Source organism: Notamacropus eugenii, chromosome 4 (genome assembly GCF_028372415.1).
Source record: "Notamacropus eugenii isolate mMacEug1 chromosome 4, mMacEug1.pri_v2, whole genome shotgun sequence".
NCBI lineage: Eukaryota > Metazoa > Chordata > Mammalia > Diprotodontia > Macropodidae > Notamacropus > Notamacropus eugenii.
The window spans coordinates 408355834-408382936 of record NC_092875.1 but is presented as its reverse complement, the minus strand read 5'-3'; the positions used below and the strand labels follow the sequence as shown (position 1 = coordinate 408382936).

The window sequence follows — 27103 nt, the reverse complement described above, 5'->3', positions numbered from 1 at the left end:
TAAAAATACAGTGGTGTAGCAGCAAACACCCTGGCATACACAGGAGGGCCTGCTGCACAGGTTCTTAGATCTGCTTTTCTAAGGAAAGCAACCTTAAAATGGGTAAACCATCTTACTTTAATCAAGCACATATGTCATTCACTTAGTTCAGGGGGAAAAGTCAGCACCCTAACTTCAGAGAAAATACAAGCAGAAATTTCAAAAAGAAAGACCACCAGACAGGGCTTCAAACTGTCTGACCACAGACAATGCATACATGTTACCAGAGAAAGAAGCACTAACATTTGGGTTTTCAAAGGGGGAGGGAGGAAGGGAGAGGCTCCCTAAGGGCTGGAAAGTCTGGTCTGGCCTAATCACACAAACACTCTTCCAATGATTTGAACCCCAAAGCAAAACCTCACCTCAGAGTATATGTATACTTTTCAGAGCCAGAGGGCACAGACCCTTCTGACCCAGTGCCTCATTGGCAATCAACAAAAGGTGTGGGCCTCCATACAAAACAAGCCTCCTCTAATCAAGCTTCCTTTAATGGGCCCACCTGAGGCCTATTAATGGGTGGGGAAGATTTCTAAGTCCCTTTACAAGTGGATTTCAGAATTCCCATCTTCCCATCAGTGTCCCAGCATCATTCCCAGATGATAGCTGTGTCTGGATGTAAATTCACAACTGTACAAGGAAACCCAGCCTTAAAGAAACTATAAGATGCCTTCTAAAAGTTCTCTGGAACTTCTTTAGCTCTCCACAAATGGGAGAACAGGATTTTGAGAAACCAGGGTCCATTATTCAGACCATATTTGGGTCTGAAATATCTGAAACAATCACATTCACTGACTTGACATGGATAGAATCTCCATACTGATTACATTACAGTTTCCTTTAAATATTCAAATACATGGAGTCCATGTACACAGGTGTGAGCACATATATACATGTGCACGCATGCAAGCACTTACACACACACACACACACACACACACACACACACATACACACACCCCCCAAGACAGCGTCAATAGTATTCTGTACTGGTACCTAAAACTCATCTTTGTTCATCTATTTTCCCAGTATTTCTCTGTATTGCTCCTAGGTTCTCATTTTTACAGAGTGACAAGAACTTAATTTATTTTAATTGTTCCTGAGAGAGTAGGTTTAGCAGCAATACATGAAAAAGGAATCAAAATTCACTTCTCTGTTATTTTAATGCCCTTTCCTATCCCATTTGCCTACAGGAAGCAGATAAGAACAGTCTGTTCATTTGTTCCTGCTATTACAGCTGCCTCCTCCTAAGAATGGGCTGGCATTAGTGGCAGAACACTCATAATGTAATCACGTACAGTCATCTCTTGGCTTAAATAAATTCAATGAAAGGGGTGTCAAACTCACTGCAGCAGGCCCCTCAGAGTACTGCCCAACCAGATAAAAATGAATTGGGAGAGATTTAACAGAATAAATAAAAATACAATACAACATAGATAATGTTCATTTGTGATTTTGTTCCTACTCAAGTTTGAGATGACTACATTAGATGGGTACGCACTACAGGCAGTGCCAAGGCTGACTCTACTTACTGAGAAACCTGCAATCTCGACCACCTATAAATTCCTCAAGAAAATAGCCTGATGCTGAGTCAATTTCCTTCCAAGATGGAGAGGTGATTATAAGCAGTTAGGCTTTCAGGGGAATACAATGATTGAAGCTCTCTCAAAGTTAATGATATGAGATTTTGGAGGCCCAAAAAGCAAAGAGTTGGATGATAAAGCAGTTTGCAGATCAATCTATACGTATTTACATGCATGCGAAATATCTATGATCAAAAAACTTGTCCTTAAAAATTTTGATAAATATATGATTTACATATAAATTAAAGTTTTAAATGTGTAACTAGCCATTTTCAATGCTTAACACTAGTTAAATTGTGTATGTAAATAATTGGAAACCCAATTCCATGATGCAACTTGAAATGTCCTCAGGTGAATAATGGTATGAAGGATTTTCTTTCTTTTTTAAACAAATTGTTAGCCTACATGGGTCTCAAGAAAATGGAATCTTAAAATTGAAAACGCCCTTTGGGGCTCAATTTAATCTCCTCTTTTTACATATGACGAAACTAAGTCACTAAGAAGTTGAATGACTTGCCAAAGCCACAGTTAGCTGTAAATCCAGGACTAGAACACCCAGATTTCCTGATTCTCAAACCTACCCTCTTTTTCCATTACACCAAAAACATGTGTGTTCCAACAATGTAAATTCAATGTATGTAAAATAGATTAAATTTTACTTTGATTTCTAAGAAAAAACTGTCTGTGGGGAAAAAAATCCCCTAACAAAAAAAAAAAAAAACTGACACCAGTCTAAAGATGGTAACCAGTCCTGGAGCACCCAATATACCCAATCAGTTATGAGTAGTAAGAACTATAGTCCTAGTTTACTAGTGCGTCATTTTGCTTTGTTTCTGTTATCCACCCATCTGCCCTGTTAGCTTAAAAAAATTACTCTGTGTTTCACCTGGCTCCATACCTGAAGTTTCCCCAACTGGACAGTCATTTCTTTCTACCATGTGCTTGGCCTCTTGACTGATTATAAATATAGCCTAACAGAACCAGTATCTAATAAAGCTCGGTTGCAGTAGTAAACTTTGTCAAATAGGGGCTGCCATCTAATATGTGATGAATTTTCACCTAGATACTCCTTAAATTCCTGATTTCACATTAAGTTAAATGAATTCTGTTCTGCCACCAATGGTAGCTATCTACTATGCCGGTTCTCCCTCCCCATTTATGCCTTTTGAACTCCAAACCATTTTTTAAACCTGCTTCGAACGCCATCTCCTCTGGAAAATTTCTATGATCTATTTCCCCTCTCATCACCATTAGTAATCACCTTCGCCTCACCCCCTTAAGTCACATTCTTTGTTTTGTAGCTGGCAAGTGCAATAATCTTATAACGCTGTATATCATAGCTTTCTGCATCTATGTCCTCTCACTCCATCATACTGCAAATTTCTTGAAAGCCAAGTTTTGTCTTATCTAAACTTTGTACTTCCCTCGGACCTACACACAGTAGATGCTTAACACGTTTGCTGCTTCTGCAGATCAATTATGTTGTGAGGTGGCAGATGTGTACTAGCGAAATTGTTCTGTGGTTAGGTGATCAGAGAATGTGACAGTCATGATGTGTTGCTGAGAGCTGGGCTCCATTAAGTTTAACAGCACTGTGGCAATTAGGTGATGTAGTGGGCCTAGAGTGAAGAAGTCCTGAGTTCAAATCCAGCCTCAGACACTTACTGGAGTGTGTGTGACCCTGGGCAAGTCACTTAAACCCTTTCTGCCTCAGATTCTTCATCTGGAAAGTAGGGACAAAAGTAGCACTTTCCTCCCAGGGTTACTGTGAGGATCAAATGAGGTAACTGCAAAAGACTTAGCACAGTACCTGGCATGTGACAGTCACCATAGAAATGTCTGCTGTTATTATTGTTATTATGAATGATACATATACACATTACTATTTTAAATATAGGTAAGCTGAAGCAAAGGTCAATAAACTGACAAAGCATCAGAAATGACTACAGGTGGGCCAGCCAGTGGCACAATGGATAAAATGTTGGTCTTACAAGAAATACCTAAATTCAAATCCTGCCTCAGACACTTACTAGCTGCGTGACCCTGGGCAAGTCACTTAGACCCTCTAAGTTTCAGTTTTCTCATCTGTAAAATAGAAAAAAATAACAGCAGCTACTTCACTGCATTGTGATGATCAAATGAGTGAACTAGTAAAGTAAGTTAACATGTAAAGAGCTTAGTAATTCTTAAAAGAGCTATATAAGTACTATTACTATTATTGTAATTATTAATACAGATTCCTAAATATTCAGCCCTTATAAGATATAAGCCCTTAAGATATATGTGATCTATATCACATATATATGATATATGTGATCCTTTAATGGAAACATCATATGGAGTAACAGTGTATCTGTGTTTAAAGTCATCACTAGGGCCAGATCTCCTGAGGAAGTCATGAATGAACGAATGAATGAATGAAGCATGTACTAAGCAGTTACTATGTACAAAGAGCTGTGCCAAGTGCTGGAAATACAAAGAGAAAAGTAAGATACACTCCAGGAGCTCACATTCTTTGGGGGAAAGACAACACTTCTGGAAAGTTTCAGCTGCAAGTCAGATGGAAATGTCCCATGGTCCTCAGGGTGCTGTGGAAAGATGTTACTGCCTCTTCTTTATGTCACATCCCCTGATAAAATCAAATCCATTTCTGATGCTGAACTATCTGACAATGCCAACCACAGTAGTAGTAATAGCCCAGATATTTTCTGGGTCTTCAGGAGCAGCAGCCGGTCTGCATCCCCACAGGAGCTGCGGTTGAGGGCATTGGGCTGGAAGCAGTGCTATTCCCAAGGCTCTTGAGCTCAGGGTTCTGGGCTGTCTTCACTTGGGTGTGAGGGGAGCCAGTTCTTAAGCAACAGTGGTGCCTGGAGCCCCCTGCCTGCTGTCTCCCCCTCAGAAGTGCCCCACCTCTTCAGAAGGGCTAATTTCCCTGTCCTGTTCCAGCAACCTAAATGAAAATGCCAATGCCCATGCAAGGACAATGTCAGCACATGCAAAAATATGCTTCAGTTTGACTTTGGCAACACGCAGAAAAATATCAAAGGAAAAATCAGTATAAAGGTGGTATGATGAAATGCATTTATTCAAAAAATATTTACTGAACACCTAGCCTATAAAGATAGAAAATGCAGATAAGCCGATAGTCTGCCTGTCATGGAGTCTAACGAAGAAATCTACAGATACAAGTAATGATACATTATATTAAGAGGCACATATTAGCTAGCGCTCCTCCTCTCCCAAAAGATACAGGGTGTCCCAAAAGTGTTAGTGCAATGTGCAATTTTTTTTTTTTTTTTAAGCTACAAAAACTTAAAACTGCACTAAGCCTTTCATGGTTCCCTGTATCCTTCCAACAGAACATAAGCTCTTTGGGGGAAGGGCCTGTTAGGTTTGGGTCTCTTGGTGCTGTAGCCTGTGCCTTGTATGAGAGAGGCACTTCACAGTGTCACAAGGCTCTTAAAATTATTAGTGGGAACAGTACATAAAAATTTGAATGTGATTACTGCTTACAGCAAAAAAAAAAACTAATTTTCAAAATCCTTTGAAACGACAGACTACAACAAAGTAACATCGGAATCTCTGCTATGGAATGAAACTGAACTATGAAAATCATCAGGAACACCCACAATGAAGACAAATATGAAAACCTAAATAGTGGAGAAATGCCACTTAGAAGTCCTAGAAAGGTCTTGGGAAAACAGAGAGACTCCCTCTGGTAAACTAATCCACTAGAAGTTCTTTCCTGCATGCGTCTCATTCCAAGGTGATAAAGAGCAAACACTTTAACCTGATAAAAGTACAAACATCTAGAGGTCTAGACAGACACCATACTGACAAACAGGCTTCGATTATATATCCAACTATTCAAAGGGGTGGAAAGGGTGGAATGGAAGAGAGTATTAAGGGAGAATTTCCCCAGGAAGGCCCAAACCGTAAGGTACAACCAATATGCTCCCTCTGGTTATCAACCGAGGCAAGGGCTAGGGAGGCTGTTTCCTGAGCTTGTTATCATGCATCCTTCGCTCTCAAAGCAGACCAGTGCCAACAGGAGGGTGATGTCTTGACTTTCAAGTGAATTGGATTTAACTGAGGCAGAACTGTGTAGTCACAAACTCCACTCTCTCCTCCAGAGTCCAGGACCTATGTCTTCCTGAGATTCACAACAGAAGGGGCTCATCTCCCTAGTTCCAAGGATGTTCAGGAATCACGTGACTGCTTCCTTACAACATGGTGGTGAAAAACCTTTCCATTAGCTTCTAAGCTATAACTGAGTGGCAGGAGAACTGGTAGAAGCATAGGCTGTCCAACTTCCCCACTCCATGTGCCCAATGCATTGCCCCACCCTTTCTTTTTTCTTCTGCTATGATTATTCTCACTTAATCTTAGGTGAATCAGACACAGGACAGATCAGGTCATGTCGCTGTAAGTGATGAAGGGTGAGAAGAACCATAAGAAGTCCAGCAACGAGAGTCCACGGCAGTAACTCAAGAGTAAAAGGGGACTTTTTGTCACCATGAAGTAAGAGGCCAGCAAGTCAAAGAATACCTGCACATGCTCTGAGGCATTAACCATGAACTCACTAGGTGTCATTAGGCAATTCATTTCTCCTCTCTGAGCCTGAGCTTTCCTATCTGCAAAATTATCTAGTTTAAGTGGTTTCTAGAAAGTTCTTTCCCCCTGTCATGTTCTAATGCATATGTCACTCAGCATAGACATTAGCATTCTGCAAAGTACAAAGCCACTTAGCAGATTAAAAGCACCAGGAAAATTCCTTCAGCAAAAGTATATTTCTTTACACTTAAAGAACCATATTATCACTTCATTTCTAGTCTTGCTCAGGTCACCGCACCAATATTTCCACTTCAGTCTCATGCCTTTGATTCCATTACCTTCACCACCTTGAGATCATCCCATACCCGCCACACTGGAAAGACCACAAGTACCTGGGAATGAACCTCAGGGCTGCACTTTCAGGAGCTACAAGTCTCAACGTTCATTTCCAGAAAGCTAAAACACCAAAATGCTACGGGAAAAATCATAATTTGCCTACTGGAGTTGTATCAGGTTTAGGAAACTCTCCACCCCTGCTCTCATCCCACACCAAGTGGTGCAAAGGGAGAGGTTGGGTAGGCATGGTACAGCAGAAAGAACCAAGGTTTTCAAAGCCAGTGAACCTGAACTTGAATGATGACCACAAATTATCTAATGGGGAACACCTCAGGGAATCACTTAACCTTTCTCAGTTTTCCTGCTGGTAAAACAAAGGAGTTGGATTAGATGACCTCTTAAGTCCCTTCCAGTTCTGTTTAAATCTATGATCTTCCAGTCCTAAATCATTGGATCACTACTCATTTTCCTCATCTGTAAAGGAAAAGAACACCTCTAGTCCCTCTGAGTCTCACAGTTTCTTCATTTATAAAAGGGAAACAAAATGTCAATACCTAAAGACCTCAAAGGGTGCTTCTGACAATCAAATCACATGATGTACATAAAACAAAAGTATCTGTAGGTACTACAAGTATTACTATTACCATCTTATAGACAAGGAAAACATCTCCAAGAAAGGTGAAGTAATTTGCCCACAGGCCAAGCCATGATCCAAAGCCAGTGTCCCTCTATAACCCCCATTCTGTCCTCATCAAGATATCATGAGCAACGTTCTCCCCAGAGGGCCAGGATTCTCCTTAACAGTAGTCACACAGTGAAAGGACTCTGGGGAATCGCCTGCCCTGTGTTCTCTCCTGCTCTCCAAGGATGTCAGACTTGGCGTACTTTCTCAAGTATGCCTGTACCTAAAACCAAGAAAGAAACATTTTATCTTACGAAAAATACTGTTTAAAAATGGTCCATGGAAAAAAAAAATCTAGCCATGAACTTCAACTGTGAAACGTTTTCCACCTGATTAGAATGTTTTATAACCTTTCTAAAATAACACTTTCTTCCAAGAGAAAGCAAATGCTTTATAAATACTTGTGGCTATCACATCAAAATTTCCTCTAAACAATAAACACAGCATGTTAATATTAGAAAGGATCTTACAAGTTATATAATCCAACTTCCTGATTTTATAGACAAGGAAACTAAGGTCCTTAGATTTTCAATTTTCAAGTCTGTATAACATAACACAGCTTCACTTATTGAAAAATGGTCAAAGGATATGAACAGGAAGTTCTCAAGGAAAGCAAATTAAGCTATCTATAACCATATTTTAAAAATGCTCCAAATCACTAATAATTTGCTGTTGCTCAGTCATGTCCAACTCTTCATGACCCCATTTTCAGTTTTCTTGGCAAAGGTACTGGAGTGGTTTGCCATTTCTTTCTCTAGCTCATTTTACAGATGAGGGAACTGAGGCAAATAGAGAAATATAAATTATAACAATTCTGAGTTTACATCTTATACCCATCGCACTGGAAAAACTGACAAAAAAGGAACATGACAGATGTCAGAAGAACTTCCAGAAAATAGGCATACTGATGCACTCAGTAAAGCTATGAACTGAAATAGCCATTCTGGAAAACAGTTTGGAATTATGTGCAAAAAGTTACTAAAACAATGCTACTACCAAACCTAAAGGCTAAAGAGAACAGAGAAAGAAGAAAAAGGCCTATATATAAAAATACGTGTGTGCACATGTATAGGTATATACATATATGTAGACACACAAACATTTTTTTTCATGGTAGTTCTTTTTGTAGTAGCAAAGAATTAGAAACTAAAGGTATGCCCATCAATTGGGGTATGGCTGAACAAATTATGGTATATGAATATAATAAAATATTATTGTGATGTAAGAAAGTCAGTTACAGAGAAACTAAGAAAGACTTGTATTACAATTCAAAAACAACGAAACCCAGAGTATGAGACATAGCCAGGATTCAAACCTAGGTCTTCTAACTCCAAGTCTAATGCTTTTCTCAAGATACCACTCGGCTCCCACCTTTCTTTTGATATCAGAATAAGCCACTGAATTACAATTTACCCATTTCAACCAAGGTGAAGTCACCCAACACATCCCTTTTCCTCAGAATGAAGTTTTCCTTCCCTAGAAATAGCCAAATATACCACATCAAAGATCTCACTACTGTGGAGAATTTGTGGCGAGTTCAGCTCTGAGCCATGGGGTTGATTAAAGGGTAGGGAAAGGAAAAATTAAAGGAAGTAAGAGAATGCAGCCTAGAGAAAAGAGAGCTGAGGAACAATTTAATACTGGTTGGCAAGAATTCAAAAGAGAACAGCAGCCAATTATGCTGTGCCTTTCTAAGTACAGAGGAAACTAAATTGCCAAAATATGAACAAGGGATTTGACTGATAAGGGTCAGAATCATTTATGTAAAAATATCTGCTTAGTGAGTATACTCTGGAAAGACATAAAAAAGCCCATGGAATCTAATTCTCAAGGAGGTCTTTTAAATGGGACTGATTTTCAAATATCTGGGATGGTTTAAGTGCGATCCTAGATGAAGGCAAAGAAAATAAAGTAGCCTTTATGATTAGAGGCCTTGAACCCAGAGCAACAGGAAAAAAGTGGAAAGGAGGTAGGAATCAACAAAGTCAAACAAAGACATAATGTAATGGCCACAATCTGTCTTTGGTATTCTCCCAATCTTTTAACTGAAATAAGTAATTACTATTTTTTTTTAAAGGAAAGAAAATGGGGTAAGGAAGGGAGAGTTTCCCAAATGAGAATATTTTCATCACCTGATTTGCTAGAGGAATATGGGATAGCACCAACTATAATCCAATATCCCTTCTATACCTGTTTCCCTCTCCATCTTCTGTGTTTTCTTCCCTATATACTCGTTTCTCTAATTCCTTTTGCTCTGACCACTTTCCTCTTCTCAATTTCTCCTTCCTGAGCTAGAAGCCAAAAGAAAAGGTTAAAGAAGGCAGAGGGGAAGGAATGCAAGGGACAGTTGAAATATACAAAAATTACAGAATTTTAAAGCTAGATATCACCTACACATTCTCATTTTACAAATGTGGAAACTAGGGTCTTGAGAAGTGAAAAGATTTTCCACAGAATAGTACATATCTGCTATATTGGTCAAGTTACTTAAGTATTCATTGACAGGGGCACTTATTTGATTTTAAAAACTATCACTCTCTGAAGGAACTAAGACTACCACCAGAAATGGAACGAACACTCCTTTGCTGCAGAAGTATATACTTATGATTAATTCATATTTATCTGAATGGAGGAAGATCCTCTACAGATGATAAATTCCTCCAGGTGCTCTGGTTTACAGATGACTCTGTACTACCTGTAACAAGCTCTTAAATGTAATAGAACTTCCCAAGTGTGATCCACAACTATGAGAGTTTGATCTAACAATTCAAATAAGAAAAACCAAGCAAATAAAAAATGTCCACATTCCCAATGCCCACTTGGATAAACAGCTCACTGATCTATTTCATTAGTAAATATATCTTGAGTAAACAATGCTAATGAACAATGAGCTGGACCAGAACTGAAAGAAACTGAACTAAACTGCAGTTGGGAAAACTGTGTAAAAGTCCCAAGTTGCTCCCTGAAACAATTTTATCTTTACAATGCAAATATTCGTCTAACAATGTTCTGTGACTATATGGCTGTAATCAAAGTTTTGGCTCACCCAAAAGATAATGTAAAAACATATGGCAGGCATCAATATATTTTATATTACTCTCCCTCGAGCATGAGCCAAACTGCCCTACTAGCTGTAGATAACATTATCTCCCACCTCCTTGACTTGAAAAGGCTATTCCCATCCATGCCTAGGATGCTCTCCCTCTGCAGCTCTTTATCCTGGAAACCTTCATTCAGTTCTGGGCTCAATTTAACATCACCTCCTTGAAGTATCACCTCCAGGAAGCCCTTGCTCATTCTCCTAGTTAGCATCCCTCCACCAAAAATTAAAAAATGATTTCATATTTGCTTTGTTCCTAGTATTACTGTTCATTTATCTATGTATATGTTTCTTCTCTCAGTGGAATGTCAGCTCCCTCAGAGCAGAAACTATTTTCTTCTATCTCTAGACCTCAGCACCTCACACAGTGCCTGGCATACAACAAGTGCTCATTAAATGTTGAATTGGACTCAGGCAACATGAACATCCAAGATATCATTCAGGAAACGTATGGTGGGAAAAGAACATGGGTTAGTCATAGATCAATAATGTTATTTCTATATTCCAAAACTCCAAAATTCCAGGGCATCCTGAGTACATCAATATGGGCATTCCCTCAAACAATACAAATCAGCAGGATCATCTCCCCCTGCTGCTAGCCTTCAGAAAGTGCTTCCCCAGCTTTAAGGTGCAAGGTGAACATCCACTCTGACTGTTACCTTTGGAGGACAATGATGATGATGATGGCAATGACAAGAACAGATGATTACTATGACTAAGGCTCACTTAACACTTTATCTCATTTGAGGCTATAGATTAAAGTAATAAAACTTAAGAGAGGTTAAGTGATTTACCCACACACAGAAAGACCATAAACTGAATTCAATCTAGGTCTCTCCTGTCTCCAATGGTACCGCTCTGTAAGAAATAGAGGGACTACACTTTGCCTCAGTTTCCTCATCTGTAAAATGAGTTAGAGAGGGAAATGACAAAACACTCCAGTATCTTCACCAAGAAAACCCTAAATGGGGTCATAAAGAATCAGACGTGACTGAAACAAAATCACAGGTAAGGTAATTATCCTCAACTCCTCACTCTACCTCATATATATACTTTCTAATGATTCAGTCACATGCCAACTTTTGTCACTTCTACCTTCTCAACATCTTTTGCTTTGGTCTCCTCTCTGATCCATCTTCAACTATTTTAATAGCCTCTAAACTAGTCTCTATTTCCACTCTTTCTTCTCTTCAGTCCATCCACCTCCAAAATTATCTTCCTAAAACATGCAGCAGACCATGCCATTCCCTTTCAAAGATCTTTAGGTGCTCACTACTGCCTCCAGGATAAAACTCAAATCCTCACCCTGACATGTCATGCCCTCTATAATCTAACCCCAGCCTAAGTTCATGGATCTGCTGGGTTGGATTATTTTTTTTATCTTAAATGACATTTTCCCCCAGTGGTATTATTTCAATAGGACAGGATTGGGTGGATTACAACTTCCAAATCCTAGCCATGTTTTCCCCAGGCTCTGGTATTCCCATCTTTTTTTTCCCTTATCTCCCAATACCCAGATTAAACTTTGCCTGTGTAGTAAGTAACCAACCCAAGGCTTTCCAAAGTAACAAGGATTAAATATGACAAACTAATCCATATTACTGTGTCAATGAATGATACCCCTCACCTTGTAGATAACAAAAGTTGCCTTTTGCAGATAATACTTTACCTTGTTGTCTAGTGGTGGGGACTAAAGGCCAAGTAGGACAGGTCAGTGCTATAGGTAGCACAGTGACAAAGCTATTCATGTGACTGGTGTCTGTGTTTCTAGGGCCTCTCAACTGAGCAACAGCTTGCTTGGCATGGGTAACCTGGAAGTCACAGAACTGTATTTTAAATATTTTCAGACTGTTCTGCTCATATACATATTAATCCAGTTCAGCAAATATTTAATACGTAACTATGTGCCTGACCCTGCGGATACAAATGTAAAAAGCAAGTTGGTTCATGCTTTTGAGGAGTTGATGCAAATCTTCAGGGGCTCACTCAGTGAGATCTATTAGGTGAGCTAAGTCAACTACAAAAACAAGTATGACACAAAGTATATTCTACTCAGATTTGCACCATCTCTTGAATATTCCCCCTTCTCTCCTCTGATCCTGACACCACTCTAGTGCAGGCCCTTATCACCTCACACCTGGATTACTGCAATAGCCTGTTGGTGAGTCTACCTGGCTCAAGTCTTTCCTGGCTATAATCCATCCTCCCTTCAGCCACTAAAGTGATTTTCAAAACACAGATCTGATCACAACTCCTGTGACAGATCTGATCATATCATCCCCCTGCTCAATAAACCCCAGTGACTCCTACTGCTTCCAAAATCAAATAGAAAATGCTCCGTTTGGCATTCAAAGCTCTTCATAACCAAGCCTCCGCCTACCTTTCCAGTTTCTCTCATCTTACTCCCCAACCCGATCCAGTGACACTGGTCTCCTCCATCTCTCAGCCCCAAGCCCTCTCCCTGCTCCACTCTGACCTCTGACCTCCCTGGCTTCCTTTATGTCCTATATAAATAAATTAAATAAATACTAAATAAATAATGAATGAATGAAATCCCACTTTCAACAAGAAGCTTCCCCAACTCCCCTTGCTTCTAGCACCTCCCCCTGTTAATTATAACTCTACTTATCCTGTGTAACTTGTTTCAATACTCATTTACACGTTGTCTCCATTAGCCTGTAAGCTCCTTGAGGGCAGAGACTGTCCCTTGCCTCTTTTTGTATCCCCCAGAACTTAGCCCAATGACTGGCACACAGCAGGAGTTTAATAAATGAAAGAATGATTGTTGATTCTATTTCCAGTCACTTTTACATCTATTATCTTGTGGGCTATTCTCACAGTCACAAGGCTAACACAGAGCCCTACCTTCTCACTTGGTCTATTTTAACAGCCTCCTAATTAATTCCAATTAATTAAACTGCTCTGCTCTCCGTCTCTTTTTTATATAATCTAGCCTCCATACAGATGCCAAAATAATCTCCAATTCTGACCACGTCTCTTATTGCCCTCAAAAATCTTCAGTAGTTCCCATGTCTTCTAGGATAAAATACAAACTCCTCAGCCTGGCTTAATGTAAGGCTATCTACAAGCTGGGTCCACTATTATCTGAGGACCAGCCATTCTCCTTTCCAGTCAAACTGGCTTACTGTCTATTCCCCAAACTCTATATGCCATCTCCTTATTCCAAGCATCTGTGAAACTTCTTCCACCCCTCTCCAACTGAAAGACCCCACTTCCTCATTTCTACTTCTTAAAATGTTTATTGTCCTTCACGGTTCATCTTACAGGTCAACTTCTTTGTAGGCACCTTCCCAGACCCTACCAATTGTCAGTCTTACCCTCTATACAAATTACTTTGTATTTACATGTAAATACGAAATACAGACATGTGAGTATACACATACACACTCTAGCTTCACCCACTCCCTCCCCATATAATTTTTTCAAAACAAAGACTGCTTCATTTGTCTTTGTATCCCTAAAGCCTGATATAGGCTCTGCACACATCAGGGGCTTAATAAATGTTGAACTGATTTGAAAGCACAGACCTAAACAATGTACAATAAGAGATTATTTTCAGCTGCAGGGATCAAGGAAAGAGTCGTGGAGGATATAACGCCTGATCTAGACCTCAAAAGAAGATGCTTTCCACAGATTCGAAGACTACAATACCATGAATAAATGAACTGTGTCAGGCATGCCCTAGAAGCACGGAGGACGGCCTGCCAATATGTCCAGAGGAAACAGCAAAGGGGCAGAGCTAAACCAGATTAGAAGACAGCAGGTAGGCTGTCAGTTTGGCTGAAACAGCAGAATGAGTAAAAGGAAGTAAAAGAAAAAAAAAGTCTTGCAACATAGGGTTGGCACTGGATTTTGCAAAGCCTTAGAAGTCAAGCTAAGGAGTTTTTATTTTATCCTATTGTTAATAAATAGGGAGCTACTGAAGATTTCTGACATTAGAACATTATCTTGTAGCCTGAGTGAGCTATAGACTAAAGAAAGAAAAACTGGGGACAGAGAAACCTTATTACAATGTCACTCCAGACAGAGGTCATCCAAGGGACCAAAATGGTAATGGCAGCAGTCTAAGTATGACTTCCCAGACTATGATTCCCTTCCCCAGTCACCACTCCCTTATATATGTTGTCTCCCAAATTAGGATGTAAGCTCCTTGAGGGCAGGAAACTATATTCTTTCTGTATTTTTATTCCTGTCAGGGCAATGTTTGGCACATAATAAGCCCTTAATAAACATTTTTCACTTATTCATGATTTGGCAACTGAGCAGATATGGGAAGTAAGGGAGAGGTAAAGTTTCAAACATAGAAACATGGACACAGGAGCAGCAGAAATTGATTACTACATGTAGTTCAGGAATTATGCAGCCAGGGAGATGACACAAACATTTTCTGTGTCCATGTTTCTATCTACTTTTGTGAATTTTTTAAAAACTTCTTTACTATGAGAAATTTGAAATTGCTTTCTTTGCTTTACTGTAACTTGATATTTTTAAATTAGGCAAAAAATAACTGCATTATCATAGTAATATTTAATAGACTGCTGATAAATTTAACCACCTACTTCAACTAAAATTGAGTCAAGCAAAAGATGTGCCTAAAGTGGTGAAATTAATACCACAACTCCATACTTGAAAATCAGTTTAATTACTTTTGAACCATACCCCATAGCTGACTGCTAAGTCCTGTCCACTCTACTTCAACAACATCTCTTCCATTTATCCCTTCTCTCCGCTCATATTGCCATATCCCAGATTCAGGCCCTCATCACTTCTGTCTGGATTTTTACAGTTAAATTTGTCTCCACTCCTCCACACCATTGCAAAAGTGATATTGCTAAACAAAAGTCTGAGGGTGCCACTTCCTAGCTCAGAAATACACAAATCTTCACAATCTGTTTCCAACCTATATTTCCAAGCTTAACACACATTATTCTCCTTCATGCACTCTACGGTCCAATCGAACTGGTCCACGTAGGAAGTATTCCATCTTCCATCTTCTTACCTCTGCACAGACTGGTCCAGGTGGCTGGAATGCACTCAGATCAATCGAACTTTCTATATATGAGGCCACTGCTGACCTGACAGTGCTAGTACTCAGTTGCTAGTACCCCTCTGCAAAGTTATACTTCACACATACTTTATGTTTACTTACATGTGTGTAACATGTTTTCCCAGATAAAACATAAATTCCTGAGGGCAAATACTCTTTAATTTGTGTCTCTGTATCCCTAACACAGTCATCAGCACAGAGTCAGGGCCCAAAGCTTGCTGACTGATACAACGTCTAACTTTGTTTCAGTGACCCAGCAGGCAAAGAAGAGACACATGGTAAGTGCACGTAGGCTACAATACATTTCCAGTGATGATCTATCCATAAAAATGATAAAGGGGTTTCATTAGAAGCAATCAAAAAGAGAAGTGAGTCACGTATTAAGAGTGATGGACAACCCCCCAACCACCACTGACACGAAGGAAATGTGACAAGAGACCTAAGCCAGAGGAAGGCTTCCAGCACATTGGATAAAAGTGCTCTGGAGGATCCATGGGGGCAAATGAACAAGAATCAGGACAAGAAGGCATGGAAAGACTGCAATTTATATCAATGGAGAAGAATAACCACAAAGGGATCGCAGGTCCGTTAATCACAGTGTTCTATTCATCTTACCTGGGTTAGGATTATGATATCCTTTAAATAGTCAAATATGCAAAAAATCCAATAGTTTATCCAATTTGTATAGACATACATGTTGTACAATTCAGCAACCAGTGCACATGTCATCATTTTCTGCAGAAAATGAGTTTTCAGCTGTAATTTGTAATACTAATGACAGATCTGTACTGGACTTTAGGCCTTAGCACTTCTAAGTGCTCAACCTCCAAGATCCTTCAAGGTTTCCACCTGTAATTATAATATCCTATCCTTTCATCTCCCCTACATCACTCCTCCTGAACCTGTTCCTTGACTTTGATAAGTTCCTTATCAAAACTTCTGGTTGTAGTGCCTCCTTCCCCTGCCATCATCCTAGCTCTCTATCACCTTTTTGCCCCCTCATTCTCGACCTTAGATTAGGCCATCAGTAATGCAAACCCCTGTATTCACATTCCCTTGGTCCCTTGACCTTGCCATATTTCTATTCTATTAATTCTCAACTGGGGCCAAACTAGTCAGAAAACTGTGTTGACTACACTTAGCAAATTCACACATACCTCTGAAAAGTCCCCGTTACAAGGTAATCCTCTCATTTATTTCTCATTAATAACTTACACATACGTCCCATAGTAGCTACTCCAAAGATTCTTCTCAAACTCCTAACTCTACCTTGACCCAATCCCCTCTCTCTCGGTAGAGGAAATCATCTCCTTTAACTAAGACAAGAGGCCATACAATGTGAGTTTTCTGCCTCCCCTCTTCCAAATATGAAGAACTCTGTATAACTTCACCAATATTCTCCTTTCCTCTGCTCTTGTATATTAAAGCGGTGGTTCTTCTTCTCAAGATTAAGCTCCCCACCACATACTCCAAAATTCTATCCCAATCAGGATTTGTCTACACTGATTTCCTCCACCCATCCACCCCCTTTCATGTTCATTCTCTTCCTCCAATGGTTCTTTCAGCTTTGTCTACAAACAAGTTCAGGCTTCCCCTAAAGAAGCTTTCCAGGTTTCTTGTCTTTGTTATGCTCTCATCTCTGGTCTCTTTCATTTCAGAAATAGCATAGACAATATTATAATAATAACTAGATTTATATAGCCCTTTAAGGTTTTCCTTTCTTATCCCATTTGATCCTCAAAACAACTTTGTGAAGTAGGCACTATTATTATCCTTGCTTTACAGATTAGGCAACTGAGGCAGAGAGAACTGACTGACTTGCTCAGAGTAAGAGCTAGTAAGAGCCTGAGACTGGATTTATGAACTCAAGTCTTCCTGACTCAATGTCCCAATCTCTGCCCACTGTACCACTTCACTTAGCTGCTGCAATCAAATGAGACATGATTCAACAAGGCCCATGCAGTTTTTCAAATCCCGGCAATTCCAGCAAACTGTTGAACGTACTTTCTCCAAGGTCATCAGTAACCTCCTGTCAGCTAAATCCAGTGGTTTCATATCAGTCCTTATCTACCCTGAGCTTTCTACTACATATGAAACCCTGATTAGCTCTACCTTGATTCTCTTTATCCTTGAATTCTCTTCTGGTTTCTCTCCTACCTCAGACGCTGCATCTTTCCTTTTTCCTCCATTAGTCTGTCTTCTTCCTCAAAGCCCCCAAGTGTAGGTGACATTCAAGGCCCTGCCCACAGCCAAGCTGCTTCTCTTTGAGCCCTGATCACTCTCTTTAGTCCCAGTTGCTTAACTTTCTAAGGGATATGTCTCCACTGGGATATACCTCTTACATCTCAAATTCAACATGTCCAAAAATGAACTACTCATTCCACTTAAACCAACCCTTTCTCCCAACATTCGTACTTCAGCTGACTGAACAAGCGTTTTACCAAACTCTCAGGCTCATAAGTACACTTCCACACACATACCCCCACAGACAAAGTCCTGTGATGTATATGAATTCCATAATATCAATACGCTCTTTACCTTTCATCCTGCAAACATCCTCATTTGGCACTTTTATTACCTCTTACTTGAATTATTTTAACTACCTCATTCAGCACTTTTATCACCTCTTACTTGAATTACTTTAAATCCTACTATTAGACATACCAAGCTTCTCATTGGATCATGAGCTCCTCAAGAATAAGAACTGTCTTTTGCCTTTCTTTGCATATCCACAGTCCTCTGTATACAGAAGATGCTTAATACATGCTTACTATGGCCTCCTTGCTTCCAGTCTGTCATCTCCACTCCATCCTTGACAGTGAAGCTAAAATAATCTTCCCAATGCTCCAGACTTACCAGCTCACTCTTCTGCTCCAAAAAAAAAAAAAAAACAACTTACTGGATAACATACAAACTCCTTAGCCTGCCATTCAAGATCTTGCACAATCTGGCTTCTAATGGCCAGTCTAGCTTTATTCCATTCTATTCCATCTCATATAACATTTTATTCCAGTCAAACTGGACAGAGTGAGTTATTCCCTATCTGGTCCAGCTTTCTCTTATCTCTGCATTTGCTCCAGGCCTCTTCCATGCATAAAAGAGATTTCCACCTCCTTGTCACCTAGGGAAAATCTTGTTCTTCCTTCAAGGCACCACTTCCACCTTCCTCTAGAAGCCTCTGCAAAGGCCCTCGGCCTAAAACTTATCAGTCCTTCCTCACTTGTTTCTCAAAGCACTTGGTCAGCACTTGTCCTTAAGCTCTTATCTTACACTCTGTCTCTCATCATGCCCAAAGAACACAACCTTTCCCCACATCAAATTAGACAAGAACTTGTTCCCCATTTTATCCCCAGTACATGGCACATAGCCTTGTAAACAATAGGAATCTAAACAATGTGTGTTTGCTGAATTGAATCTGCCTCCTCTCTCACATGATCCCCACATGACAAGAATTTCCAGAATGGCGGAGGTACAGGGTAGGCCTGAAACTATTTCAGGTCAGGGGATTGAACCTATTCATTCATTTCTTTAGGCTCATCAACAGAATCTAAAGGGGCACAAAGAATAAACATTAGGTCATGCTTACAATTTCCCCCAAATACTAACATATGTTTACATTTCAATGAAAAGAAAAATTAGACAACTGGCAAAACCTACATAAATGTATAAAATGGACAAAATCCTGAATAGGTGTATAAAATATACAAAAATGTCTCCACAACACGCGTTCCAATGCTATGCAGCTAGCACTCAATAAATATTTGCTGAATGACTTCATAAAAGTATTAGAATGCTGTCATTTGCATATACTTGCACGCCCTGTGAGAAATTCTTTTGACATGCTGACCATGTAAAGAAACTAATCACACAACAACCTTGCAGAAATAAGATACATTACTTTCAACAACAGCTGTGTAACCCACACCTTTCAAGTGTTCATGTATTGAGTTGCCCAAATATGTGCATTCAATTGTCCTAACCCTGAGTTCTCACTCTCCAAAGGGGAGAGAAGTATCACAACCAAACTTTACAGAATCTCTCCTGTTTCTAGAAGTCAGTAGCAATAATTCAGGAACAAGTTTTTCCTTGTATGGCAAAGGGATATAAGAAGAATGGGAAGTATTGGAAAAGTAAGATTAAAGATTCCAGTTTTCCCATTTGGATGAGTTTAAGTAAGTCATTTAGAAAGAGCAGGGCATTAGTAGAGAGAAGGGCTGTCTCAGAGTCAGGACAACCTGAATTTTAAATCCCTCCAGATACAATCTGGCCATATGACCCTGGGCCAGTCATTGGCCCACTCCTTAGAATCTCAGGAAGCTCTAACCAACACTTTAATTGGAGGGGCTGGGGGGGAAGGGAGAGGAGGAAGTCATTATTGCATTCCATTGGTTCTATTAGGTTCAAAAGACTAGACCAAAATTTCACAGAAGCTCCAGATGAGGGAATAAGGGAAGGGAGGGGAGGGAGAAATCAGCTGTCCAAGAACTAAAATAAAAGGAGCCCATCAAGGTTTCCTGGTTAAAAGCACAATACTAGTGGCATGCAAAGATTTCTTTTTTCTTTTTAAGTTGCCAGTCAAGCTAAAAAAAAAAAAAAAAAAAAAGTCCTATCTTGATCTCGACCTTAAGAGAAAAGGATACATTCTGCATTCCCTAAAACAAAACACCTAAACTAAACAGATTTTATCGTGTTATTTATTATCTGAGCTTTGGTTTCAAGTGGTGTCCATGACAGAAAATACCACAGTCTCTTCAGTCACATGTTTCATATTTTGGAACTAATTTAGGTTTATAAATCGACATCAGAGCATACACTTCTTGCTCTATAAAAGTTCACTTATTGAAACAAAAAATTTTTAAACTGTTAAGAAAGCTACAATGCTATTACTGTCCTTTTCAACCTTACTTAAAAACACTCATTTTCTTATTACTATGAAAAAAATGGCAAACTCCTACTAGCTCCCAAAACTATTTTTAATGGCTCATTTCCATTAAGAATTGCAACTCCACAATCTCATATTTCTCCATTTTTCTTCATTCTCCAATCATAAAAGGGGGAAGATGATGATTACCCCCAAAGAATGAGGGGTAATATGCAGAGCTCCCTCTATGAGACACCAACAAAAAGTTGGCTATATTATTAAAATAAAATAGGCAAAGTTACACATGTCCTTTCAATTTTGTGTTAGTAAACAGCAACCCTGCAAAGGGTAGAAGCAATATGGTGGAGATCCCAGCATAGTCTGTAAGTTTGGGACACTACAATTTCAAAAAAAGAACATACATTTTCATCTGTGGAAATTCAAGAGAACTGATTTATTTTAGAAATATTCTGTGACAGTCAAAAAAATTGATTTGTAATAATTAACACAGGAAAGACATGACTAAACAAGTTAATCCCCTGAGGGAGGAAAAGCAAAGGAGGCTGCTGAAGAAGTAACAGTCTATCCAATATATCATTTCATCAGAATAGAGGTAGGAAAAGGCATGGGTTTTGGTAGAAAGAACACACGCTATGGAGTGAGTTCTTAGAAGGTTAGCTTAAAAGTGATGATTACTGTCCAAAAATTGTATTTAACCTTCAGGATCAATTGGAGCTTCTCCAAGTCCCAGCTAAAATCTTACCTTTTACAAGAAACCTTTCTGGATTGCCCCTAAACGCTAGTGAGGTTCCTCCTGTTTTTATGCTCCAATTCATCACATATATAATTTGTTTGTACCCAGTTGCCTGCAAGTTTTCTCCCTCAAAAGACTGTGATCTCCTTGAGGGCAAATATTTTGTTGTTGTTGTTGCTTGGTTTTTTCCCTTTTTTTCTTCTGCCCTTCTTTGTATCCCCGAAGTTCACCACAGCACCTGGCACACGGAAGAGCTTGTTGACATACCCCTTATTATGCTACAGTATGACACTTTCCTCAGAGAATGCTTTCTCACCCTCACTTGATACCCAAGCTTAGACTTCTTAGAATAAGCATAGGGGAGGCTCCTGTGATTTCATCTGTGTAGCAAGTTAGGAAATTCACTCAACCCATGAAGGCAGACACACTTTCTCCTCAAGGTACAGTCTTACTTGACTAGAGCCCTGAGAAGTGTAAAATGACTTGCCTAGGACCACACAGAAGCAGAGCATGAACCCATACCTTAAGGCTCTCTGTATTCACATGCCATGCTGCCACTCGAAGCCCTTAATTTTTTAAAAATGATAATTGCAGAGAAGCAAATAGAGGCTAATTTGATTTTTTTGAAGACCAAAATTAGAGAAGGAATAAAAGATGAGGTTCATCAGCCTAGATATAAAGGTGTGTCATCCCAAGATAGAGTGAACTAATCAAGAAAATGAACCTGCTCTTGTGGGGATCACTGAGCCCATAAAGCAAAGCAACTGCCAGGGCAGGTAGGTGGTACTGTAGATAGAGCACCCAGCTCTGGAATCAGGAGGACCCAAGTTCAAATTCTGATTCAGACATACTAGTTGTGTGGCCCTGGACAAGTCACTTAACCCCAATTGCCTCAAAAAGAACGAAAAGTAACTTCCGCCCAATCTATGTCTGCATGAATCCTCTTAACTAAGCAGTTTCATCCCACCAAATTTAATGTTTAAAAACCAAACCTAATGGCTACTTTGGCACAATGCAAGACAGACTTAATGATTCAAACATTAAATTTGTGTGTAACTAAAACATCCTACCTGAGATATAAATACTGACAAAATGATGACATAATTAGAGACTCTTCATTTTAAAGCTTTGCAGGAACCACCAACAAAACTTTAGCTACTGTCATACTTTTCTATAAGTCAATTTCCAGCTACAATCTTTAGCTTTTATTTGGATGGACTCCAAAAAGGTATCTTGTGAGGAAAAATACAATTTATATTCGAAGATGTCTCCAGAAAATAATCTGGACAGCCCACCCAACAAAAATAGTCATTTTGCATTTCATAAATGACCTTCACGAAAAAATAACTAATCTCCAAATCTTCCTTAGAGCAAAAGAACTGTATCCTATTTTTCAAAGAGCCCCCTAGAACTCTTATTAGTAAGATTTGAACTGATTTCTAGACCTCTAGGCAGGGCCCAATTCACATAGCCATGTTTTAACTGAAAACACTCTGTAGGCCCACAAACTCTTCAAACCCTGGAATTTCTGACATAACCCCAAAATGAACTCAAGTAATCACAACTGCACAGCCAACATTCAAATGTCAAGCAAATATTGAGTAATAATTTAAACATTCAAGTATCAAGCAATTGTTAGGTTATAAATTAAACTTGTTGCTCATAGCACCTAAACTTGAAAACAACACGTGGCCCGTATATTTCAAAACAACCTGACAATTCCTAGAAGGCACTTGTCAAAATTCTGCCTGGCCAATCCTGCTGTCTAAAGCCTAGTGGATATGGCAAACATACAACCAGATGATGTCTAGGTCACTATTTTCATCCACTAATGCAACCTGGCACCGATTCTGGGTGACACGGTAAATTTTACTAAACTATTTAGCGTTTTGCAATGAAACAGATTGTCCTTATAATATTTGAGAAAAGGAGTTTGGGAGCAATACTTGCTGCTTGCGGACACACACACACACACACGGACACACACAGACACACACACACACACACACACACTTGCCCATTCCGTACTCCCCTGGCCTAATATTCCCACAATCTCTGCCCCAAACAGTATTACAGCAGCATTCCTGAAACTGGCTGAAACTTCCCCGCAGCCCGGCAAGCAGGCAGACCGAGCCCAGGTTCAAGACTCGCCGGGTGCCCAAGGTTACTACGGAGCTAGCTCAGTGGAGCGTGCTTTATGTTCATGTGCTTTTTAAAAAACCCAACAGCGACCCGGGGTCACAGCTTTAGAGGTCTAATAACAGCCAAATGACCAGGGCTGCCCGTGCGCTGCGCTGAACCCATTCGGGTTATGGGTCTTTAATAGTTCTTTGCAGCCTGCTTAAAGAAGGCGAAGCTGGAGCGACCCGGGAGGGGCAGAGGCAGCCAGAACCTCGCTCCCGGGGCTGCCAGGCTGCCAGGCTGCACGGCTCGGGGAGAAAGAGGGGCGGGGCGGGGGGAGGGCGAGGCAGGGCCCCCTTCTCGGGCAGCCGCTGCCCATCCTCTCCGCTGCCTCGCACCGCGATCTTTACCCGGAGCTGTAAATCTGCTCGCCCCACGACTGCACCTTTACCTGTCAGCTCCCCCACCCCCCTCTCCTCCTCCTCCCCCCCCCCCCCGTCCCCGCCCCCAGAGTGGGGCAGCACCGCAGCCCAGCTGCCAGCTCAGGACCGAGCGCGGGGCTGCCAGGGGGGAGAGGGAGCGGAGAAGGGGGGCAGCGGGGAAAGAGGGAGCGAGAGAGGACAAGAGGGGGAGGCAGTTCCCCTCCGCTGCCCGCCCGCCCCAAAAGAGGGGAGGGGCGGGAGAGGCGAGGCGTGGGGTGTGAAGGCGAGGGGCACCCCGCCGCTCCCCCAGCACCGACGCCGCGGACCTTACCAGATAATCCATGTACAGTAACGCCTCAGTTATCCGAAGATCAGACATCCGGCAACCTAAAGCATCCGGAACGGCTCCGAACCCGGAAAAAAAAGAAAGCGTCTCTGGCAGCGAAGCGACCGCCCCCGGGAAGGCAGCAACAGCGAAAAGAGCCGAGGGCAGCCGAGCGGACGAAGATTACACCAGCCGCGCCACGATTGGTCCCTCCGCCGACCAGAAGGAAAGAAGAGCTCTCATTGGCTCTGGGTGCCTATAAAAGGCGCGGCCGCCCGGCGTGAAAGCGGAGAAGCGCGGGAGAGCGGGTCCGGAGCAGATCCTCTGGGAGCTGGGACGGGAGGCTGGGGGCGTGGGGAGATGAGGAGGAGAGCAGGAGTGGGCGGGCCGCCGAGGGGTTCGTGGGCAAGTGCCACGGCTGGGGGCGGGCCCGACGTTCTCATTAAAGAAACAATCCTCCCCGAGAGCTTTGGAGATGAGCTGAAGTCCCAGCGTACGTTCGATAAAACTCCATTCTATAAACACCCACTAGAAGCGTTGGAGGGGAAAAAAAGAGGCAGAAGACAGTCCCTGCCTTCAAGGAGTCTACATCTTCAATTTCTAGGGCTTAGTTAAAAGAAGGTAAACAACAGATCTACGTTAAACCCTGAAAGAGTTTACAATCTGATCGAGGGCACCACATGCAAATGTATGCAAAGCAGGCTGTATACAGGATACATAGGAAATAATTCAAAAAGGAAAATCAATATTAAGTGTCTACTAGGTGGCAGCAACTGAGATGAATGCTGGGGATGAAAAAGGCAAAAAAAATAGTCCCTACCCTCACGGAGCTAATGGGGAAAGAGACAATGCAAGAACTAGTAATATAAGAAGCAAGCTATATATAAGATACATAGGAAATAATTAGCAGAGGAAAGGCAATGGAATTCCGAGCCCTTGAGAATGCTTCCGGTAAGAAGGTGGGAATTTAGTTGATTGGATTTCTATTCAAACTCAAATCTTCTGAGTTCAAAGCTAAACTGTTAGTGCTGTGAATTATCTCAGTAGTATGCATCAAGGACATCCTCAGGTAGCTTTTATATGGTGCTATAAGGTTTGCAGAGCCTTTTACAAATATTTCATTTAATCTTCACAACAACCTGGGTTATAGTTTGCTGTTATTATTATCTTTCTGTTACAAATGAGGAAATTGGCAAACATAATTGACTTGTCAGGCAGAATCGTCCTCAATACTGAATTTGTGCCACCAGCTTGGGGAACCTTGCCCTCTGAAATAGATTTAAACTTGCTCTGAGGAAACACAAACTACATTTCAAGTGGATGTTTGTGTACCACTTGAAAAAGACAATGCTATCAGTATGTTGATGATCAAATGGTCTACCTATGTTCTATATATATTAAAGGCAGATGTTTAGGGTTAGTTTTTTAACATAGATTTAACTAAAATTGTTGCACACCTGAACACCATATGTGTATTTCATATGCAGCACCTGGACTGTTTTAGATGAGTGGCTCTTAATGAAGAGGAAAGAGGAAGCCCCTGTCTGTGATCAAACACTGAACAAAATGTAAAATATTTTATGAGTCAATGGGCTTACTGAGCCATTTCCTTTTTTTCTGATAAGTGGCTTTAGAATTTCAAAGTGAGATCTGGCATTATTAGAAAAGACTAAAATAAAACTTAGCTAGAGTCTTTTTAACAAAATCACTTTACAAATCATAAAGGACTATGTATGCTTCCAGTCTTTCTGCTCTATATACAGCTGCCAAAATAATCTTCCTAAAGTACTGATCTGACCATGTTACTCTCCTGCTCAACAAGCTTCAGTGTTCCCTAATCCTTCTAGGATAAAAAAAAAAACTCTTCTGTTTGCCATTTAAAGCTCTTTACAAAACAAAGCCAAACTTATTTAGTTCACATTTCTCCACTAATGTACTCATCATGTTTACTGTTTGCCTTATGTGACACTGCAACCATCTTTCTGCCAGAGTACTTCACTCCATCCTGTACCTCTGACTGGGCACTTGCTCCCAACCTGTAGGACTCTGTCTTCCTGATTGCTGATGGTTCACCATATCTAGCAGGGCCCTCATTACATCTACCATACTGTACTACAGCCTGGTAATAATAGTTACTCCCAACCCTTCCTCTAGGAACTGTACGTACCCTTTTTCTAGAAAGGAGGAATCAGTCAGTTGTCCTAGTACTTCACTAATCCCATCCTAGAACCTTCCCATACCCTAACGGGGACCCATTCGTGCAGTCATTTTAGTTGTGTCCAACTCTTCCTGACCCAGTTTGTGGTTTTCTTTGCAAAGGACCTGGACTGATTTGCCATTTCCTTCTCCAACTCATTTTACAGATGAGGAAACTGAGGCAAACAGATTAAGTGATTTGCCCAGAGTCACACAGCTAGTAAACGTCTGAGGCCAGATTTGAACTGACCCTTCCTGAGGTCATTACTCCCCTCTATGTTTTGTCTTTCGCTATTAGAATACAATCTCCTTAAGTGCAAGGATTGTCTTGCTTTTCATGTTTATATCCCTGGTGCTTAGCACAATGTCTGTGTTCTAGTAAGCACTACATAAATTCTTTTTGTATTCAACCATGACTTTCATTTCCCACCCTAAATGCTTTTACTCTGGCTGTGTACCTCATGGCTAGAAAGCATCATCTATTCATCAGCCTCTTTGAATCCCTAAGCCTTAGCCCTGGTGCTACTCCGGACATAAATCTTAATTCTCTGCCCTCTAAAAATTACTTTGAAATTACGTGTGTGCCTGTGCCTGCACATTTGTATATCTCCCCAGTAGAATGAAATTTTGCTAGTTCATGTAAACTGCAACAACAAATTGATACAGTGCCTAGCAGAAAGGAATAGTAACTGGACCTGTGGTTTCATTTATAGGAATCTCTTAAAGAAGAAAACTCTCTTTCCCAAGGAAGGCAAGCACCTTTTGTGCAACTTACCTTGTATGCAGTTGCCTGAACCACTCTGAAAGTCCAAGTGGCATGTCTGGGGGACCCTGAGCTATGATGTGTCAGAGGGTAAGACTTGAACCCAAATCTTCCTGGTTCCCAGGTCAGCTCCGTATCCACTATAACGTGATGGTTTTTTTTAACCTTGTAAATAGTAAGTAAAATAAACATTTGTTGATTAAATACGAATGGGGGGAAAGTAGCAAATCATAAAACTGCAGAAAAATAATTTCTTAGAAAAATTTGTAAGCACAATCAATCCCTTCCCTTGACCATCGATG

General features: G+C 40.6%; 1 protein-coding gene across 8 annotated transcripts in view; it reads right to left on the bottom strand.

The window, feature by feature from the left end:
* ARL15 (ARF like GTPase 15) overlaps positions 1-24028 on the bottom strand; it is a 508217-nt gene extending 484189 nt beyond the window's left edge. For 2 of the 8 annotated variants that reach the window (XM_072605639.1, XM_072605641.1), the window contains exon 1: positions 23849-24027. Coding sequence is in view for 2 of the 8 variants with exons in the window: in XM_072605638.1 (XP_072461739.1) it covers positions 23849-23896 (48 nt within the window). In the remaining 6 variants the exon portion in view is untranslated. Of the gene's footprint in view, positions 1-23848 lie in introns of all 8 variants that reach the window. The other 6 variants (XM_072605638.1, XM_072605644.1, XM_072605649.1 and 3 more) reach the window with 6 other exon arrangements.
* Positions 24029-27103: the final 3075 nt, after the last annotated feature.